Here is a 21,289-nt window from a genome sequence, read left to right on the forward strand (position 1 = left end):
GCCTCTCACACACCCCCTACTGGGTACCTGGCCTGCTGGGTACTCAGGCATGTGCCCTAACTGGGAATCGAACCAGTGACCCTTTGGTTTGTAGGCCAGTTCTCAATCCACTGAGCCTCACAAGCCAGGGCTATTCCCCCACCCCCACCTATAAAATAAACTACAAGGGAGAGCTCTTTGTATATAACTTATGCAGTGTTCTGTAGGATAAAGTTTCCCGAAGTGGGATTAATGGGTCAAAAGACATGTGATGTTAATATTTAATGAATACTGCCAGGTACTTTGCAAAACAGTTGTAGCACATCACAGAAATATAGTGACCTAAATTTTTGACATTGGATGTTTTGGCTTTAATTTTTTTTTTTTTTTTTTGTCACTCTGTTGAGCTGACATTTCACTGCTTTAATTTGCATTGCTTTGACTACTATTAAAGTTTAACATTTTTTCATATATGTTAGACATATCTGATTTCTTTTTCTATGACATTTCTGTACACTTTTGCCCACTTTACCTGGGTCGTTAATCTTTTATTAGCAGTTTTGCAAGTGCTCTTCATGTATTGCAGATATTAACCCTTTGTCTGTTTTGAGTTGCAAATATTTTTCCCAGTCCATTGTTTGTGTTTTGACTTTGTTTATAGTGGGTTTTTTTTTTTTTTTAAGATTTTATTTATTTTTAGAGAGGGCAAGGGAGGGAGGGAGAGAAAACATCAGTGTGTGGTTGCCTCTCACAAGCCCTCTGCTAGGGACCTGGCCCACAACCCAGACACTGCCCTGAACTAGGAACGAACTGGCAATCCTTTGGCGCAGGCCAGCGCTCAATCCACTGAGCCACACCAGCCAGGGCTATGGTGTTATTTTTAACTGTATGAAATGTTTACTTTTTATGCCCATTCTTTCTTTTATGACATTTAGGTTTCTGTTATAAGCTACCTTTTTGATATCTTGATCACAGATTGTGTACATTTCATTTGCAGGTGAAAGTGTCATTTGATCTGAACACCATTCAGATAAAATACCTGGATGAGGAAAATGAAGAGGTAAAGAATATTATGGTACTTATTGCCGGGCACCCAGAATTAGGGATCTTATCTCTCAGGACTGGTCAGGGGCTCAGAAAGTTCAGAATGCTGTTTACCTCATTTGTACAGTGGTTTAAATGTATTTGATAATTGCATGCTCCAAGCTGACTGGTGACATTTGAACTGGAGTTAGAAATGGGGGAGCAACGCTGAAGAAGAAAATTTGAGAGAGAGGACTTTTAAACTATATAGTGATCTTAAGTTTAAATATATCACAAGTTGCCACTTCGTTTATAATACAAATAATAATTGCCAACCTTTATCAAGTAGTTAACAGTGTGTCCGTCTAAAAACAACAGTATGTGTAGGTACTTGATTACCATCGCTGTTTACCCGTGAGGAAACCGATGCTCAGAGAGGTTAAGTAACTTGCCCAAAGGCACAAAAGCTTAAAAGTACCGAGTAGGGCTTCAGCCCATACCTTCTGGTTCCACAGCCCAGCCTCCTAATTACTATATTATGCTGCTGCTTAATGTACCTGAAATAAAAGAGGATAAAGTAGTTAGGCAAAGAAGTTTCTTAATTAATAGTTACACGTAGTTCATGGTACTGGAAAAGCTGAACTCCTGACCCAATATTTTGCACCTGTCCTGTGAGGCTGGTGCTAGAAACGTGCTCAGTTGTGAGAGGGCTGTAATTCACTGTTGCTTTTTTTCCTGTTACAGGTATCCATCAATAGCCAAGGTGAGTCAGAGGCCTTCATCTGTTCACGGGCGTGTGCGTTTCCATATACACTCAGTCTTGTAGTGTTCACTTTAGAGCAGGATTGGGTAGACAGTACATTGACATTGCACTCCCTCATCCGTGGGCATTGCGTTACCTAGCAGGTTTCTATTTTAGAGCAGCTTTTGTGTATCGGTAGGTGCCTTTCGTTGGCGCCCAAGGACAGCTTTAATGGGAGGTTCTCTTATATTTAAGATGCTAATCTTCTGAAAATATGCCTCCCAGTTCAACACATATAACTTGTTCTCATGGTGTTGCATTTGTCTGTGGTTGGGCGTACCCGTTGATGTCAGTTTATAAACAAGTGGTATTCCAGGCGCTGGTTTATAAGACGGTGGTTCAGAGGTTGGGGTGCACTTTCCCACTGGAACAATGTTAAATTTGAAGGTTAGGTTCACAGGGTAGCCTCCAAAAGTTTATTTTAACCAGCCGAAATGATAGTATTGACACTATCCGTGAACTTCCCTGAGTCCTGAGCTTCACTAAGCCTAGTGTGCAGGAGCTGGGTAGAGGTTTTCTGACCAGAAGCTTCAGTAGCAAAGAGGAATTTAAAGGGGAGAGCTAACCTGCAAGTGGCTTCTGTTTGCAAGGCGATGAGAAGGGACGTTTGTCAGCAAAAACGTAGTAGCGATAAATATGTAAGGAATGTAAGCTAAGAATTCTTAAAAGTCAGGATTGACTGTACTTAATATAACCTTTTGGGCCGGTGAACAAATGTCACAGTGTGTATTTTTTGTCCCTTTAGGAGAATATGAAGAAGCACTTAAGGTAATGGTTTTTGCATCTTATTTTCAAATAATTTTCAAGTATTATGACTAAAACTTGAACCTGAATTCCATTAGCCATGGGGAGAAACTAATGAATAGAAGCTGAGAAAAACCTGTTTTTAGAGAAACTCTGATGAACCAGGGCATACCACTCAGCAAAAGGCAGGTCCTAATATAAAGGGTTTTTGTTTTTGTTTCTAATTGGGCTTCAAAGTTTATGTGTTTATTTATTTTTAACTTTTTATTTTTTATTGATTTGAGAGACAGAGAAACACTGATTTGTTGTTTTACTTATTTATGCATTTATTTGTTGATTCTTGTATATGCTCTCACTGGGAATTGAACCCACAACCTTGACATATTGAGACAGTGCTCTAACCAACAGAGCTATTGGCCAGAGCCCTAGTATAAATGTTTTCTTCAGTTATCATTCTGTCTCATTTCTGGTCTTGGTGCTACCATTTAAAAATATAAAAAAACTCTGGCACTTTCTGGTTGACATTTTTCATCTTCTTCCTTCACCTTGATCCCCCTATAGAATGTTGCAGTGTAATGTGGAAGGGCTTAAGGTATAAAAAGCACTCAATCACACACAATGTCTTGTTGGTCAGCGATGAACTAGAGCATTCCTCAAGGTCACTTCTTCAAGGTGTGCCAGCGGTTCCTTCATTCCCGCCTTTGTAATTAAGGTTTTTCTTCAAAGTTTGCCTGTCCTCACAGACTTCTAGTCCAAGATCAGGCCATTTTCCATAATCACTTTTGGTCTAGGGGAAAGGCAAGAATTTTTTCAGTGGGAGCTGGATTTACCTTTTCTCGTCAAAATTGCTGTCTGGGTGCCACTTGTTTCAGTAGTTTAGCCAATGTCTTCTTGGTTTTTACTCAGAAATCCATATTTACCAGCTAATCTCTTGGTTTTGGGTATTCAGACCCTTCCCTAGATTCTTACAGTCAAGATACTCATCTCTGTTAATAATTTCTCATGCTTCATAATTTCCCCATGCCCCAATTTCACATGGTCTTCCTGTTTCCTCTTTGCTTTTAAGCTGTTCCAGCATGCTATTCCCCCAGACCCCTTCAATTGTACACAACTTTGCCTGGTTTTCTTTTATCCTATTATCAAAAGCTATCGTAGTTTCATTTTAAATGTCTTCTGAGATCTTCAAAAGTAATACCTTTCCCACAATCACTTAGTTTACCTTGTCAGTCAGAAATCCTGGACCTCAGGAGTCTATCTTTTTCCAGGAAGCAAGACTTTATATATAATAGTACTATTTAATACTTAAGGCTCCACGTTTATATTTAGGCACATTTTCTTGAACAATTTTTTTTTCTATAAGCTTTACCACATTTTACTAAAAGGTTCTCGATTTATGGTCTAAAATGGGATTTGGCAAACTGTACCTAGTGGGCTGGCTATTTTTATAAATTAAGTTTTATTGGAACACAGCCATGTTAATTCCTTATGTATTGTCTGTGGCTGCTTTTCCGCTATAACAGCAGAGTTGTGACAAACTGCGTGGCCTGTAAGCCTAAAATATTTGTTATGTGGCCCTTTAAAAAGTTTGCTGATCCCTGATTTAAATAATATCTTTCAAACTTATTAGCCATAGAATGTTTTAAAATGAAATCTTAAGAAGCCTTGCCTCAGTGGATTGAGCGCGGGCTGGGAACCAAAGTGTCCCAGGTTCGATTCCCAGCCAGGGTACATTCCTGGATTGCAGACCATAACCCCCAGCAACCGCACATTGATGTGTCTCTCTCCCTCTCCCTCTCTCTCCCTCTCTCTCTCTCCCTCTCTCTCTCTCTCTCTCTCTCCCCCCACCCCTCCCCTCCCTCCCTAAAAATAAATAAATAAAATCTTAAAAAAAAAAAAAAAAAAGAAGCCTTGCCCTGGCTGGTGTGGCTCAGTGGACTGAGCCCATGAACCAAAGGGTCACTAGTTCGAGTCCCAGTCATGGCACATGCCTGGGTTGCAGGCCAGGTCCCCAGTAGGGGGTGTGTGAGAGGCAACCACACATTGATGTTCCTCTCTCTCTCTTTACCCCTCTGTCTAAAATGAATAAATAAAAAATAAAATCTTTTTTAAAAAGAAGAAAAAGAAGCCTACTCTGTGAAATACTGAAGAATAGGTCTTGTCACTGGGTAACAAGTTGAAGCTAGAACCCCATGGACTTGTAATTTTTGGACACTGGAGTACCTTCATGGAAACTCAAATGCTCCTTGAAGTAGAGTTTTCAAAATAGGATTTTTAAGATGTCCTTAAAAAAGGAGTGACCACTTATACATGGTTTCCAAAATACTATTCTTAGTGGGAGAATAAAACTTCTCTGTGGGATATAACTTGAAGTGTCTCGGGTTCTGGTAGTCTGGTATTGACTTTCTTGAAAAGTTGAGATTAAAATTCGTAAAAGAAGACCTACATAAAATTCAATTAAACAGAAAAGTAGTAACCCAGTTAATAAAAAAATCTCACCTAATAAAGTGCTGCACTAAAAACCTACTTTTGTGTTTTTAATTACAAAACCATTCCTAGTTAACATTCTTGGCAAAGAAACAGCAGGCTGACATGGTGTGTCACTTGATTTAATTAAACAAACATTTCCCAGCATAATTCACCACACCTCTTCTGTTTGGGTGTCATTTTATTAATCATTTTAAAAACTTTTTCAATTATAATTGACATACATTATTAGATTAGTTTCAGGTGTACACCCCAGTGTATATAATCAGACATTATATAACTTATAAGTGATCATCCTGATAAATCTTGCACCCGTATGACACCATACATAGTTGTTAGAATGTTACTGACTGTGTTCCCTATGCTCTACTTGACATCCCCACGACTGTTCCATAACAGCACATTGTACTTCCTGATGTCCTTGTCTTGTTCACCCATTCCCCAACCCCCTTCCAGCTGGCAACTGTCAGAATGTTCTCTGTATCTATGAGTCTGCTTCTGTTATGCTTGTTTATTTTTTTAGATTAAATTGTTGGTAATGTATTTATTGCTATTTCGTTGTTTATATTTCTGCCCTTTTTTCGTCTTAAAGAAGATCCATTAACATTTGATATAATATTGGTTTGGTAGTGAACTCCTTTAGTGTTTTCTTGTCTGAGAAGTTCTTTATCTGTCCTTCTCTCCTTTTTTCCCCTCCTTTTCCAGCAAATGGGTTTATTCAGGAACAACAAAGAATTGCGTTCTGGGCATAATGGTCTAATGGTGAACCATACCCAAGTCCAGAAGACAAAGGAGAGGGCTGGTTTTGTTTTTTCAAGTTGATTTTAGAGGGAGGGAGAGAGTGAGAGAGAGAGAAACATCAGTTTCTTGTCCTTATTTATGCATTCGTTGGTTGATACTCTGATGCAGGAACTTGGATTGAACCAATGATCTTGGTTTATGGGGAGGACACTCCAGCCAAAAGAGATACTGGTCAGGGGAGGACTGTTCTTGAAAGGGGCTGTTGTAAACAAAGAATTAATTGGAGGGAACTGGGAGTTGGAAGTGTCACAGCTTTTCATTGGCTGAGCTGGAACAGTCTCATTGGTCAAGTGGTTGCTGTGCAGGAAAAGATCCTCCTTTCTGCTGGAATAGCAGAGCAGAAAAACTTCCTTTATTTCCCTTGGCCATCTTTAGAATGTTTCTTCTGTCTGGAATTCTCTGCACCCATGCAGGGCTTCAAATGTTAACTCGTTCTTTTTCAAAACATGCATTGTCCTTGGATTCTAAGTAATAACTTTGCTGGGTAGAGTAACCTTGGTTGTAGTGCCTTGCTTTTCATCACTTGGAATATTTCTTGCCAGTCTCTTCTGACCTGCAAGGTTTCTGTTGAGAAACCAGCTGACAGTCTTATGAGAACTCCCTTGTAGGTAACTAACTGCTTTTGTCTTACTGCCTTTTTTAAGAAAAGCCTCACCTAAGGACATGCTTATTGATCTAGAGAACAGGGAAGGAAGGGAGAGAAACAGCAGTGTGAGAGAGAAACGTCAGTCAGTTGCCTTCTCGTATGTGCCCCAACCGGGGACCAAACCTGCAACCTAGGCATCTGCCCTGATCGAGAGAAGGACCCACAAACCCACAATGCCTTGGTTTATGGGACGGCATTTTAACCAACTGAGCCACATCAGCAAGGGCTCTTGCTGTCTTAATATTCTCTTTGTCTTTAACCTTTTGCATTTTAATTATGATGTGTCTTAGTATGGGCCTCTTTGGGTTCTTCTTATTTGGGACTCTGTGTGCTTCCTGGACTTGTGTGCCTGTCTCCTTCACCAAGCTGTGGACGTTTTCTGTCATTTTTTCAAATAGGTTTTCAGTTTCTTGCTCTCTCGCTTCTCCTTCTGACACTCCCATGATGCAAATGGTGGTGTGCTTGAATTTGTCCTAGAGGCTCCTTACACTATCCTCATTTTTTTGGATTCCTTTTTCTTTTTGCTGTTCTGATTGGGTGTTTTTGGTTTTGATTTTGATTTTGATTTTGATTTTGCTTGCTTGTCTTCCAAATTTCTGATTTGATCCTCACCATCGTCCTCTCCACTGTTGATTCCTTGTAATGTATTCTTCGTTTCAGTTAATGTGTTCCTCTAGAGTTTTGTTCTGTTCTTTTATTTGTGCCATGTTTCTTTGTCTCCTCATTTTGACAGCTTCCTTGTGTTTGTTTCTATGAATTATGTAGAGCTGCTACATCTCCCAGGCTTAGTGGAATGGCCTAAAGTAGTAGGTGTTCTGTAGGTTCCTGGCTCGGCCACCCTGGTCACCCAAGCAGGGCAGTCGAGGTGTTCCCCCCTCCCTGTGAGGGCTGGGTATGCCCCCCTCTTGTAGTTGAGCCTTGATTGCTGTTGGCATGTCATCGGAAGGGATTTACCCCCAGGCCAATCACCTATAAAAGTTGGCTGTTACCACCTACCTCTGACCACCATGGAGGATCAGCTGTGTAGGGGCCTACCCCACAGAGCAGGAGTTAACCTCAGCAGGACTCTGGTGCCTGCTGAGTGTGCCCCTTGAATTTGTCACTGATGGAGGTGGCGGAGTGTGGTACTTCAACATGGTCTAAAGCTGCCCACTGTGTGTGCTGGCTCTGGGGCCTCCCAGGAGGCGCAGGCCAAGGTCAGCTGCCACCTGTGTTCTTCCTGGAGCCTCCTGACATGAACTACAAAGCGATCTGCAGGTGGCTGCTACCTCTGCTGGGCTTAGAGGTGTCCAGGCGAGGCCAAGCTGTGAAACAAGGCCAGCTGCTACTAGTGCCCAGACTGGGGTCAGTAAGCAGAGGTATGGGGCTCACTGAGGCCAGGTGTGGTTCATTTTAAGAGATTAGGAAAATCTGAAGACTGAGCCAAGACATGCTGTTTGTATGGAAAACCCACTGGAAACAGCTTAGGTGGGCGGAGTGGGGCGAACAGTGTGAACCACATTGATGGAGTCTCAGATATGACCCCTGCCTGCCAGCTGTGTGGGGAGAGGGCTCATCAAAGGAGCAGTGGCCCCCGCAGCACTGCTGTCTGGGAGAAAGCTGCTTGTCACCTCCAGCGCTCACCCGCCAGCTCTCACCCTCGAGCCAGGCTATTCAGTTCCTCCCCGTGTGTCTCTGGTACCTTTCAAACTGCTGCCCTAGTGCTGGAGTTAAGTAAGTCTGTGTGCCAACCATTTAAGAGGAACTTCCTGGGACTCCAGAAGCCCCATGTTTCATTCAGCCATAATCTCCATTGGTTTTTACAGCCAGAATTTATGGGAATGTCTCTTCCTGGCACTGGAACCCTGGGCTGGTGGGCCTGGTATGGGTCTGGGAGCCCTTGCTCCTCAGTGGGGACCTCTGCTGCCAAGATACCTTTCCCAGGTTTTATCTCCCAAACGTGGGCCTGGGACCAGCCCGTTTCACGTCTTGGCCTCTCCTACCAGTCTCAGTGTGGCATCTTATTTTTTTTTAAGATTTTATTTATTTATTTCTAAAGAGAGAGGAAGGAAAGGAAAAAGAGAAGGTGAGAAATCAGTGTGAGAAAGAAACATTGGTTGCTTCTTGTATATACCCTGACTAGGGATCGAACCCCACAACCCAGGCATGAGCCCTGACTGGGAATCGAGGAGGTAACCTCTCACTTTGTGGGATGATGCCTGACTAGCTGAGCCATGCTTGTCAGGGCTGGCTGCTGCTTTAATTCCCTAGTTGTAGGAGTTTTCGTTCAGCCCGATTTCAGGCAGTGCTGAATGATGGTGGTTCTGTAGTTTAGTTGTAAGTGTAATGTGGTTGTGGGAGGAGGCAAGTATTTCATTTACCTACTCCACCATCTTGACCAGAAGTCCTGTTTGAGTGTCTTTGAAATTGCCTTTGGAAAAGAAATCACACAATATGTTTCTATTCCATAATGTGTGCTCTCAGATGGCAGTTAAGCAGGGAAACCAACTGCAGATGCAAGTCCACGAAGGCCATCATGTTTCTGATGAAGCCCCAGCCCCAGCTGTAGCAGAAAAACGCCCAGTCTCCAGGGCAGGGAAGAAGCCACTTGCACATTATTCTTCACTGGTGAGAGTCTTGGGAGCAGATATGAAGACCCCAGAGGAACCTGCAGCACAGGTGTGAAGGAAATGGACCTGTGTCTACAATTTTTCTTTTTGATTTGATTTGATTTTTTTTACTTTTAGAAAGAAGGGGAGAGAGGGAGAAAGAGGGAGAGAAACATCAATCAGTTGCCGTGCGCTCCCGAATGGGGACCTAACCCACAACCCAGGCATGCGCCCCAACTGGGAATCAACCTTTTGCTTTGCAGAACGATGCCCAACCAACTAGGCCACACCAGTCGGGCGCCACACTTTTTTTTTATCCTTAGTGTTTCATTCTCTCTGCTGTAAGATTTGAGCTCTTCAGAGAGATAGGGAGTTATGGCAACCATCTCTGCCTTTTTTTCTTTTTTCTTTTAACTCTCACTGGAGGATATGTTTATTGATTTTCAGAGAGAAACATCAATTTGAGGGAAACATTGATTGGTTGCCTCCCGCACACGCCCCGACTGGGCATCAAACCCGCAACCTGGGCATATGCTCTGACCGGGAATCAAACCCACAATCTTTTGGTGTGCGAGGCAATGCTCCAACCAACTGAGCCACCCGGCCAGGGCTCCATCTCACTTTGTGAAACTGGTAACAGTGGTGACTTTTGGAGAGGCTGGTGAATGGAGTGACACAGAGACTGTTGTCCTCTTGTACTCTGTCATGCTGTCACTTGAACAAAAAACTCCAAAACTCACAATGATAATATTTCAGGAAAGTTATTTTAAATAGAAATGAAAAGTAATGTCCAAGATTTTGATTTTGTTTTCTTGTGGCAGTTTCCCCTTGCTCCAGGAGATGCAGACCAGCCTCAGGACAAGCCCCCGGACTGGTTCACACGCTACCTGGAGACAGTGAGTGTTCCCTAGGGCTTGGGTGTTCGCAGCAACGCGTGGGGTGTGGAAGAAGTAGAAGACCAAACCCAAATGACTGCTGCCCTGGCAGCTAATAATTTCCAGACTAGAGTAGTTCCAGTAAAGAAAGCTTTCAACTTTTGCAATGATATACCAGAAAAAGAGTACATTTAATTCTAAGGATGTAAGGGAGAGGGGCAAATCTCTGTGCTAAAAAGGAAGAAATTGGAAATTCACTCATCAAAAGGGTTTCTTGATTTTTTTTTTTTTGAACCATTTTAGCTGTGGGGGAGACACTTTTTTTTTTTTTTTTTTTTTTGCTATATTTCTGTCCATTCATTCAGTAGATACTGGCTGTTTATTATGTTCTTACATTGTACCACAGGTGGTGAGGTTTCAAGTCTGTTTGTATCTTCATTGCCTTTTCCCAGTATTGGACTGAGGGGTTTCCCCACCCCACCCCACCCCAATCTTCTGTTCTGTGTTCTAGTTCAGAGAGCAAGTGGTTAAAGAAACTGTTGAGAAGCTTGAACAGAAGTTACATGAGAAGCTTGTCCTCCAGAGCCCATCCTTGGGCTCCTGTCCCTCAGAGGTCTCAATGCCTGTTTCAGAGGAAACACTGTTTTTGCCGGAAAACCAGTTCAACTGGCATCTTTCCTGCAGCAGCTGCCAAAGGAGGATCTTTGGTGTGCGCTACCAGTGCAGGTAAGCAGTGACTTGGGAACGAATAGCTATTAGTAGACCTTAGAGGGGGCCTTCCTGGCATTCTGGGTAAGTAATGGGAAACTGCTTGTACCCTTCTCTCTGAGCATCAGCTACAGCAGCTCTGTATTGGAGACAGCTGTTTTTCAAGAAAAAATAACTGCCCTGACCAGCATGGCTCAGTTGGTTGGAGCGTAGTCCCATAACCCAAAGGTTGCCAGTTCAGTTCCCAGTCAGGGCACATGCCTGGGTTGTGGGGCCAAGTCTCTGGTATGGGTGCTCGAGAGGCAACCACACATTGATGTTCCTCTCCCTTTCTTTCTCCCTACCTTCCCCTCTCTATAAAATTAAATAAATAAATGAGAAGTAAAAGAAAAAGCATTTGAATAACTTCAGATTGTTGTGTTCAAATATGCATTTGAATTAACAGAGCCAGACAAAATTATGTTTCCCAAAACAAAATTAGATCACAAAAAATTGTCTGTTCTAAATACTTTCATATCTTGTTTCCTCCCATAGATTTTCCTTTGAGATAGATATAGGTCAAATGTTACTGTACTCGTTTTATTAATGGGGAAAACTGAGACATGGCACGTTTGGGTGGCGTGCTCAGGTTACCGCCTGGCTGGTAACAGAGCAAATATGGAGGTCTGGTCTCACGTCTCCCCGCCTCAGGTGCTTCCCACTGTGCCCTTCTTTTCCCCCTAGTCTCTGCCCCTCGTACAATATCTGTGAAGACTGTGAATCGGGGCCATATGCCCATGACTCCAACCATGTCCTGCTGAAGTTGCGGAGACCTGTTGTGAGCTCCTCGGAACCATTCTCTCACTCGAGGTTCTCTACTCCGCGTCTTCCTGCTGCGCTGGAGCAGGCCAGGTAAACCGCACACGCACGGGACACGTGCTCTCTCTTTGGCCTCTTGGCTCTGGTGACAGGCTGTGAATCACAGAACTGCAAATACAGATGGTCTGCTTATTCCCCGCCCGCTTCTAGTTGATGTGCAATGACTGGGACAGTTATCCAAAGCTAGTGAAAGGGAAATGAGAACTGTAGAAAGAGGTTAAGGAACTAAACTGTAGACCCAAAATCTATATAACTTTATTGACCAGTGTCAACCTCCAGTAAGTTCAATTAAAAAACAACAAAAAAAAACTAAACTAGAAACTGACACTAATGGAGACTTACACTTCAGGGTGGCTCAAAATAGCTTCAGGATTTGTGAGGTTGGTTTTTAATACTGTCCTGTGTTATCTCACAGGCTCCAGAAACAGGTTGACAAGAACTTTCTTAAAGCAGAAAAGCAAAGGCTGCGAGCTGAGAAGAAACAGCGCAAAGCAGAGGTCAAGGAACTTAAGAAGCAGCTTAAACTGCGCAGGAAGATTCACCTGTGGAATTCCATCCATGGACTGCAGAGCCCCAGGTCCCCTTTGGGCCGGCCCGAAAGCCTCCTGCAGTCGAACGCCCTGATGTAAGCCCACGGCCCGGGCGGGAGCTGCGGCTCCAGGTCCGGCCCTCTAGGACTGGAACTTCAGCCAGTTTCTCTCATGTTTATTGGCAGCTCTAACACCCAAACTCTTAAAATTTCTCCTTCTCTGATCCTAACATTTATTTTGACACTTCTTAGTTGCCTTCCTCGGAAAGATAGAAACCACTAAGGTCCAGAACTGGTGGTGTGACCTCTTTTCATGGGAGGCAATCTGAATTTGAAGCAAAAGGAGCAAATATTTTAAGTCTGACTCGCTAGCTGTTTTTATTTATAGATGCTTTTAGTTATTCTCATCATAGCTTTTTGGCTCAAGAATCAGATTTGTCTTCTGTTAGTAGAAAATGTTATGAGTGTTACTTTAAGTCAAATGCATTGGTCCATCCTCGGGAGTCAGAGTCTCAGGCTGTGATGCGAGTTACTTAGAACCATCACATCCCACAGCGAGTGACTGAATGTCCGAATTTCTGTTCAGGCTCCCTTTGCAGCCCTGTGCCCCAGCTACACCAACCCTCAGTGCAGCATTTGTGGATGAGAATTTGCCCGATGGGACTCACCTTCAGCCGGGAACCAAGTTTATCAAACACTGGAGGATGAAAAACACAGGAAGTGTAAAGTGGAGTACAGACACGAAGGTATGTTTCCCACAGAAATGTAAGATGGAGTGGTTTGAAGTGACCCAGTGCTCAGCTGGCAAGCGTGCTTGCTCTCTCTTGTCACTGTTCATTTCAGCTCAAGTTCATGTGGGGGAACCTAACCATGGCTTCGGCGGAAAAGAAGGATGTTTTGGTTCCCTGCCTGAAGGCCGGCCACGTGGGAATTGTGTCTGTGGAGTTCGTTGCCCCAGCCTTGGAGGGAACATACACTTCCCATTGGCGTCTTTCTCACAAAGGCCAGCAGTTTGGACCTCGGGTCTGGTGCAGTATCATAGTGGACCCCTTCTGCTCCGCAGAGGGCTCGGATAGCATGGAGAAGGGCACGCTCAGCCCAAGCAAAACCGATGACCTCACCTGCCAGAAAGAGGTGAGCGTTGGAAGGGGTGACCAGAACTAAAAAAGCCCACTCACAGCTGGTTTTTCTTCCAGAAATCTAGAAAGGCTAGCTTTACCATCCCCCCTCCTACTCCCCCACCCCTCATAAAAAAGCTTACGTTGGGTCTAGTCCTCAGCGGGGAGCTTTGCTTGTGTACCCTTGAGCTCTGGTGCAGGTGACCCTCCATACTTCTGTGTCTCTTTGTAATGACGCGCTGCCAGCCTCTCCGCCGTGCTGGGTGGGGAGAGGAGGGCTGCCTGGCTGCCTGTGGAGCTGCCGGACCGATGGCTTTGCTCCCGAACATTCATCTCTCCTGAGCGTCCCTTCTGTGTGTTCCCTAAATGCTAATGAGGCCTTGCCCTAGTTGTTACTTGGTGCAGCTTATTTTTTTTTTTAGGCAACTTCCCTGTATTAGTTGGGCATTTTTTTAGAGTGTTTACTGTTTAAATTCAGTTACCCAGTGTTAGTGTCCTAGTTTTGACTGTTGTTACTATGGGTAATCTAAGTAGTTGTCATTATGGGAAGCTGGGTGAAAGGGGGTAATAAGTGAATTCTGCACTATTTTTGCAACGTTTCTCTAAAATTACATTGAAACAAAAAGTTGAAAACATGAGGTGCAGTATTGTGTGTCAGCTTGCCTCTCTGAGTTCTGTCAGAGGGGCTACAATTTGTCCTAATGGTTTTTCTCTGTAGGAAGCTTTCCTTCTGGCTAAAGAAGAACTTCAGCTTGGTGAAGCAGCCGAGCAGACAGAAGGGAAAGGAGCCTGCGTCTCACAGAAGACCAAAAATGCTACCAGCGAGAGGGAGCTCTACATCCCGTCCGTGGACCTGCTAACTGCCCAGGTGAAAGATTGAGCACTTTGCGGGGCGAGGGACAGAAGTACCGGGGAGAGAGTTCTTACCCTGTTGAAGAGGAGGTGGTCTGACCAGAGACGGTGCCCAGAATTTAGAGGGCTGCCCGCTGTGATTCAGTCAGGCGCATCCAATGGCAAGGAGACCTGTAGAAACAAGTGCTTGAACTAAATGCCCTTCAGATTGGGAACTCAGTCTTGTGCTTCACCACAGCTTCCCCTTAGTTGCCTCTCCGTTTCTGCCTGTGGGTTCTCCTTCACCCACGCTGCGTTTTCTCTTTCCTGCCATTTGGTGGTCGGAACATCTGATTCCCACTTAACTCCTTGTTTTCACTTGACTGAGGGGAGGCATGCGTTTGAACAAAGTGTGGTCTAGAGTAATGGGGAGCTCAGTGGCCGGCGAGTCCCGTGAAGAAGACAAAACGTGGCTCCAGCGTGTACCATCTAATGTTGCCCATTTCCCCCCCAGGACCTGCTGTCCTTTGAGCTGTTGGATATAAACATTGTGCAGGAGTTGGAGAGAGTGCCCCACAACACTCCTGTGGGTAAGAGCGCCCCTCAGTCCACCTTGTTTGTTTGTTAACAGGCACGGGGGAACCGTGGCCTAGGAAATAGACGGCGAGGAGGTCCCCGCAGTGTGGCACTGAAACTGGGCCCGTGTGTCTGTTTCCCCTTCTTCCCCTGTGGTCTCGGGCAACAGTTCAAGTCTGTGTAGTCCTCTCCACCACGAAGGGACTCGCATCTCCGTTTTCCTCTAGATGCACCCCTTCGTTCCTTCATACTCACGTTTCCGTCTCGGACATGCCTTCCGGACCGAACAGTGGTTCATGATCCCCCCTGCACTGATTGATTCACTTGTCTGAGATACTCGCCCAGGGTCTGGAGAGGTTCTTTACAACAGGTCTTGACACACACCTTGTATCACAGCCCTGCAGGAAGCAAGAAGCCTGTGAGCTGCTGCTTCTGGGCACTGACTTTTGATGATACGCCTTTTCTTTGCTGACGGTTCTCCTGTCTTCATTCTCCAGATATGACTCCCTGCATGTCACCTCTGCCACATGACAGTCCTTTAATAGAGAAGCCGGGCTTGGGGCAGATACAGGAGGAGAGTGAAGGGGCGGGATTTAAAGCACTCTCTGGTAAGGGGTTAAGTATTTCTAAAGTATTTGCATCCTCCCCTTCCGTGTTGCACCCTGTTTGAACACATACCCTCCTCCCACTGACCTTACCTGAGTGTGTGAATGGGTTTTCTGTAGCACCTCGGTTTCTAAAGTCTCCTCGCCTTGGCACGGCGCAGCTCGTAGCTGTTCCTTGGCCTAGTGTCAGCACGGCTGCGTGACTGGAGAAAGGGTCTCGACACTTGCAACACAGACTGTAGACCAGGTTCGTGTCTTTCCAGATCCCGCGGTGTCAGTAAAGGGAAGGGACGAGAATGCTGCCCCGGCAGAGGAGGCCGAAGAGGACCTGAGCGGAACCCAGTTCGTGTGTGAGACTGTGATCCGATCCCTCACCTTGGACGCCGCCCCAGATCACACCCCGCCCTGCAGACAGAAGTCCCTGCACAGTGAGTGTCTCGAATTCCATTCCGGCACCAGGAGGGTGGCGCCTGAGTTGTGACGGTCAGACCTGAGTAGATGGAAGTGCTCTTCCTCACCGAGAGGGGAGGCCTGGTGACCTTCGTTACAGTTCAGGTCGTGGTGGTTCTTCAGATTCTACATACTGTTCCTGGCCGTTTTAATTAGTTTCAGGAGCAAAGCAGCCATCCTAACTCATTTCTGTACTCACTCGGGGATAGAATTACAGCTGCAGGCCACAGAGGAGCAGCAGCTAGTTGTGCAGCCTGGATTATACAGTAAGGAGTCTTCCTGTGAGTTGACCGAGCTCCTTAGCAGAGACTGCCATTGGCAGCTGAATGGTCTCCATTCTCCAGTGGCCACAGTCTGGGAAAGTGAGCATAGGCAGGAGTACTGAAAGAAGTTTCTCAAAGTTAAATTCTACTATAAGAAATTTCTGGCCCTGGCTGATATAGTTCAGTGGATTGAGCACGGGCTGCGAACCAAAGCATTGCAGGTTCAAGTCAGGGCACATGCCTGGGTTGCAAGCCACAGCCCCCAGCAGCTGCACATTGATGTTTCTCTCTCTCTCTCTCTCTTTCCCCCTCCCTTACCTCTCTAAAAATAAATAAATCTTTTAAAAACAATGTTTGGGTGGGGAGAGATACACTATCCCTCTGTCCTTTCTTTAAAAAAGAAAACAAAGCAAAATAAAGTATATAAGCACATAAAAATTTTTTTTAAATTTCTTTGTAACAGAAATTTGTAGATACCAGGTTGGTAGAGCCAGTACAACGTATTTCAAGAATTATGCAAAGATTCAAATTCTAGTGCATCAAAATAATATGGGAAAATACTGTTTTTGTTTATTGTAATTAAATTTGACCTATAACTTTAAATATTTGTTTCACTTTTGTTTAAAATACACACATAACAAATAAGCCTGGAAGGACGTAACACAAAATGTTCACAATAATATCTCTAGGATTATATGTAGGTACTTCTTTTTTCCCTCATCCATGTTTTGCAAATTTTCTATCATGACTACTCACTAATTTGCAAAGAGGAAGAAAATGGGCATATAGTCCTACAATACCCACCACCTAACATTTTCTCTTTCTTATAGCACTGCAAGCTAGTCTGTCAGTTGTGACCCCATCTCAGTATACTAAGTGTTACATGGAGAGGAAAAAGGATGGGGCCTCCTTGTTTTTAAGATTTGTGCTTTTTTTAAAAATTTTATTTTATTTATTTTAGAGAGGGAAGGGAGGGAGAAAGAGAGAGAGAGAGAGGGAAACATCAATGTGCAGTTGCTGGGGGCCATGGCCTGCAACCCAGGCACGTGCCCTGACTGGGAATTGAACCTGCGACACTTTGGTTCACAGCCCGCACTCAATCCATTGAGCTACGCCAGCCAGGGCTAAGATTCGTGTTTTAAGAGAGTGCTCAGGCGCCTGGTTCTCTCTGCCTGCCTTGTTTTTGTGGCTTTGGTTCTGTCTTGTGGGTAGGCTTCCGACTTTGAGTGTAGCCATGATAGGGTTCCAGCAACCACCTTCCCTCTGAGCTCCCTTCTCTGGCTTTTATGGTTGTAGCCCACGACCCACAAGGCTTTACCAGATAAGGGGAGCTCCGGGGGCTGTTTTAGCTCACCCCTTAACATTGGTTGTTTTCATCCTTCAGTGAAATTTGCCTTACCTGAAGAGGGACCACTTGGAGATGAGAGAGAGGAGATGGTCCATATCACTGAGGAAGAAGCTGTTGAGGAGGAGGAGGAAGATGAGCTCAAAGATGAAGTTCAGAGTCAGTCCTCTGCGTCCTCGGAGGACTACATCATCATCCTGCCTGAGTGCTTTGATACCAGCCGCCCCCTGGGGGACTCCATGTACAGCTCCGCGCTCTCGCAGCCAGGCCTGGAGCGAGGAGGCGCTGAAGGCGATCCTGGGGCGGAGGCTGGGCAGGAACCAGCCGAGGCTGGGGAAAGGCCCCCTGGAGGGGAAAGCCAGCCCCAGGTGCACAGCATCAGTGACATCCTCATGACCTCACAGACTCTGGACACAGTGCCCCTAACCCCAGAGGTGGTGGGGCCTCCACCACAACTACCCAGGTACCATCTATACCCCCCCAGCTGGCTGTTCTTCCGAGGTGAATAAAGAGAGAGGAATCAGCTTGATCTCAAAGCCTGCCCCCCTCCCCCCACCAGCATGGGAAGAGACCATTTCCCATAGTAAAGTCTGAATTTAGATGAATAAAAGTTGTACTTCCCAGTATTTGTGTATTCTGGATTCAAAGAAATACTTGTCTTAGTTAATTTAATTTAATTACCGAGTACCGTCTGTCTGTATGTTGTGATCATCGAGGCCGGGATGTTAGACACAAGCATCCCTGGGCCGGCCCTCCCCGTTCTGTTGACTCGTGGGCGAGGGTAGCAGAAACTCGTCTCTCCTTAACCCAGCAAAGTATACTTAGGAAGTTTAATCTATTATGGAAAGGCAGCGTATACTATAAAACCAGAGAGAGGTTCTTTTTAACGCTCTACCGGATTCTACATCATTGCACTCTTGTAGGATGGACAGTGGTGGAGCGTTGACTAGAATAAACCCTTCCCCCAGGGAGGTGTCTCCCTCTGTCCGCACCAGCTGGTGCAGGGGGAAGTGACGAGCCTGCAGCCGGTCTTTCTAGCTTGACAGTGGCGGAAGAGGGAAACCAGAGGGGGAAGGAGCCCTTCTCACCTGGTCCCTACACCCAGACCTGTGCTCTGGACCGGAAATGTGAAGCCGCTGTGAAGACTGGGGCACTGCTGTGCTTTGTGCGCTGTGCCCCTACCGTGACCGCAGGTGCCTTTTCAACTTCCTCTCCATGTTGTGTCTTTCTGAAGGAGCCCTCCTTGTGCACGGCTTCCTGGCTCCCCAGGAGTGGACTTGCCAGTCACCGTTCCAGAAGTTTCTACAGTCCCTGATCCGATCACAGGAGGTAATGCACAGGCCGGGCTGCAGCTCTTTTCCTACGCTCTTTTTCTGATGGAAACCAAGTAATAGGCACTCTGTGATTCTTGGCAGTTTTTAGAAACTTGCCCTTTCACTCTTTCTGGGCTCCTCTAGCTTAGTAGTTATTGAGTGAGACTTCATAAAGGTAGCGTTGTGCCACAATAGAAAAACACAGGCTTTGGAGCCAGACCAGTCTAGGTTCCAGCCCCAGCTCCACGGGTCCTCACCGTGTGACCTTGCCGTGGTTTGGCAGGTCTGTAACACCTGCAGGTCTGTTTCCTTATCTACAAAATAAGGAAAATAGCACCTTGAAGTTGTGAGGAGACGCTCAGAAGTCACTTCTCACTCTTCCTCAAAAAAGAAGAAAGTACTTGACTAATAAATCAGTGTGGTAGGATTACAGAACTTTTCTAATTTAATAAGCAGTCACCTTGCATTGCATTGTGGACAGTTTCTCATCCCTTAAACTACCTGGAAATTTTCCTAAATATTTTTTTAAAAGTTTTAAGCACTGGGACAAGATTGCCACCTGCCCCAGTGGTAGCCTTGCTGAGTGGTAGGGAACACCAGGCACTGTGGATGCTGCATGTAACCAACAGCTCTTTTGCTTTTAGAGCCCAGAGTCTCATCAGGACTTGCAAACAGACAGAAGAGCTATGACCACTCAAGGTAACCGGACCTTGCACAGCCTCTTCTTCAGAAGCAAGCAGATACTCTTGTTGCTTCTGCTTAAACAAGCCTCTGGGGGAGCATGTGCCGCTCAGAGAGCAGAGGAGGAGGGCCACCGTTCCTCCTTGTTCTCACTTCTCCTAGAGCTTGTGGGCAGCACCGAGCAGAGGGCTAAAGCTGATGTTCAGAGTGTTCGCGTTCCGCACGGGAAAGGATGCCCTCAAATGCAGCCCACCCTTAGCACCAGAGGCGAAGGCAGGGAGGGCGGGCCCGCTGTGCATATTAGGCACTTTTTCTCAGACACACCTGCCTCTCTTTCCCAGTCATCTCAGAGCCTTATCAAGGTGGGCTCCTCCCTACTCCCTACGGTGTCCACAAAACTTACATTTCCTCTGGGAGGTGTGTCCTCTGAGGTGATGATTGAGCAGACAGATAACCGACACCCTGTCATGCCCTCGAGCATGTCAGTGTTTGGCTGGGACTGGGAGCTGGCACGCTCGCCAGAGTTGTGAGTTTTCTGCAGTGTCCCGTGTCTTGCCGCAGTGGAACTGGGCCCTACATCCAGCCAAGATCTGTAGCTATAAAATTGATGTGAAAACAGTTACATTCTTTTTTTACAACTGACTTTTTCTCAAGGAAATCTCGTTTTGAGGATGAGAGCTTCAGGTTATTTTGTAGGAAGGGAATGAATGGTCTGCGCTTCTTCAGGGAGATAATGCCGTTTTCCTCCACAGGCACCACCACCACGGGAGCGGCATAGCTGGAGGGCTGGTGAAGGGGGCTCTGTCGGTCGCCGCCTCTGCATACAAGGCCTTGTTTGCTGGACCACCAGTCACTGCCCAGGTCAGTGCCTGTCTTATTGTCCTGGACCACATCCAAGTCATCAGTGAGAACGGTGGCTTCTGTCCGGGTTGGAGAGTAGCGTGGCATTGTATGAAGCGTGAGCTTTAGGGTTAGTCTTCGGTTGACACACAGTTCCTCCTGTTTTCTTACTGTATGACGTTGGCCGGGTCTGTTGAGGGAGGAAAGGAAAAGGACCTAATGTTTGTTGAGCTATTATGTGTAGAGAGCTTGTCTGGTGCTGGTGCTACCAGATGAATGAGACCCCAGCCCTGGGGAGGTGTTTCCCTCACCTGGGAAACAGGTGAGGTAAGCAGGCGCTTACAGCAGAGTGTAAGATGCTGTGTTGGTGTTCTTGACAGCCGCTGCTGTTCTCAGCCCGGTGTGGGCCGCTGGGCCGGTGCAGGGAAGGCTTCCTGGTAGATGATGCTCGAACCAAGTTCTAAAGGAAGAAAAGAAGTGTTTGCCAGGAAAGAGAAGTAGGAAGGGCATTGTAGCCCGAGAGCAGCATGTAAAAAGACTTGGAAGTGTGAGTCCGGAAGGTGAATGTGGGCTAGGAAGAGTAAGAAAAGACCTTAGCTACACAAGCAGATGTTGTGTTAAGTGGTTTGGAGTTTATTTTAACACTAGTGGGAGGAGCCATTGAAGGGTTTTAGGGAAGTAGTTAACATCAGATTTGTTCGTTGTAAAGTTATTCTGGTGTGGAGGCTGGTGGAACTGGGAAGTCTATTTGAGAATCCATGTGTGGGTGGAAGAGAAGAGTAGGAGAGAAGCAGACAGAAATGGCAGAACTTGGAGACTGTGATTAAATGGCTAGAAGTCAAGGTTAAATCCCAAGTTTCTGATTTAGGCGATCAGTAGTACCATTCATTAAGAGAGGATGTGCAGGAAGAATATACTTGGGCAGGAGGAAGAGAAAATTAGGTCCGTTTGGGCAGTGCTGAATTTGAGGCACATCCAGGTGGAGTTATCCAGGGTGCAGTTGGGTATGTACATCTGGGTCATGGGCGAGATTTGGCCTGGAGAGAGTCATTTGCATACAGGTTATAGCAGGAGCCATGTGATTGGATGAGATTTTCCAGGAATAATGGGGAAAGCAAGAAGCAGCCTTTAAGGATCATGGAAAGAAGGAGGGCCCCTTCAAAGGAAAGTCTGAGAACTTGGAGGCAAATGAGAAGAGAGCTCTGTGCTGGAGCTTAGGAAAGGGGGCCT

General features: G+C 45.7%; 1 protein-coding gene across 3 annotated transcripts in view; it reads left to right on the forward strand.

Annotated features, from left to right (window-relative positions):
- NBR1 (NBR1 autophagy cargo receptor) overlaps window positions 1-21,289 on the forward strand; it is a 28,395-nt gene that overhangs the window by 4,034 nt on the left and 3,072 nt on the right. For 2 of the 3 annotated variants that reach the window (XM_036033965.1, XM_036033964.1), the window contains exons 4-21: window positions 977-1,039; window positions 1,747-1,765; window positions 2,550-2,572; window positions 8,943-9,137; window positions 9,886-9,963; window positions 10,454-10,668; window positions 11,374-11,541; window positions 11,924-12,133; window positions 12,624-12,783; window positions 12,881-13,171; window positions 13,874-14,023; window positions 14,501-14,576; window positions 15,060-15,170; window positions 15,431-15,595; window positions 17,265-17,688; window positions 18,460-18,554; window positions 19,183-19,237; window positions 19,972-20,080. In XM_036033965.1, the coding sequence (XP_035889858.1) occupies window positions 977-1,039; window positions 1,747-1,765; window positions 2,550-2,572; window positions 8,943-9,137; window positions 9,886-9,963; window positions 10,454-10,668; window positions 11,374-11,541; window positions 11,924-12,133; window positions 12,624-12,783; window positions 12,881-13,171; window positions 13,874-14,023; window positions 14,501-14,576; window positions 15,060-15,170; window positions 15,431-15,595; window positions 17,265-17,688; window positions 18,460-18,554; window positions 19,183-19,237; window positions 19,972-20,080 (2,607 nt within the window). The remainder of the gene's footprint in view (window positions 1-976; window positions 1,040-1,746; window positions 1,766-2,549; window positions 2,573-8,942; window positions 9,138-9,885; window positions 9,964-10,453; window positions 10,669-11,373; window positions 11,542-11,923; window positions 12,134-12,623; window positions 12,784-12,880; window positions 13,172-13,873; window positions 14,024-14,500; window positions 14,577-15,059; window positions 15,171-15,430; window positions 15,596-17,264; window positions 17,689-18,459; window positions 18,555-19,182; window positions 19,238-19,971; window positions 20,081-21,289) is intronic. The other variant, XM_028519410.2, reaches the window with a different exon arrangement.

Source organism: Phyllostomus discolor, chromosome 8, assembly GCF_004126475.2.
Source record: "Phyllostomus discolor isolate MPI-MPIP mPhyDis1 chromosome 8, mPhyDis1.pri.v3, whole genome shotgun sequence".
Classification (NCBI taxonomy): domain Eukaryota; kingdom Metazoa; phylum Chordata; class Mammalia; order Chiroptera; family Phyllostomidae; genus Phyllostomus; species Phyllostomus discolor.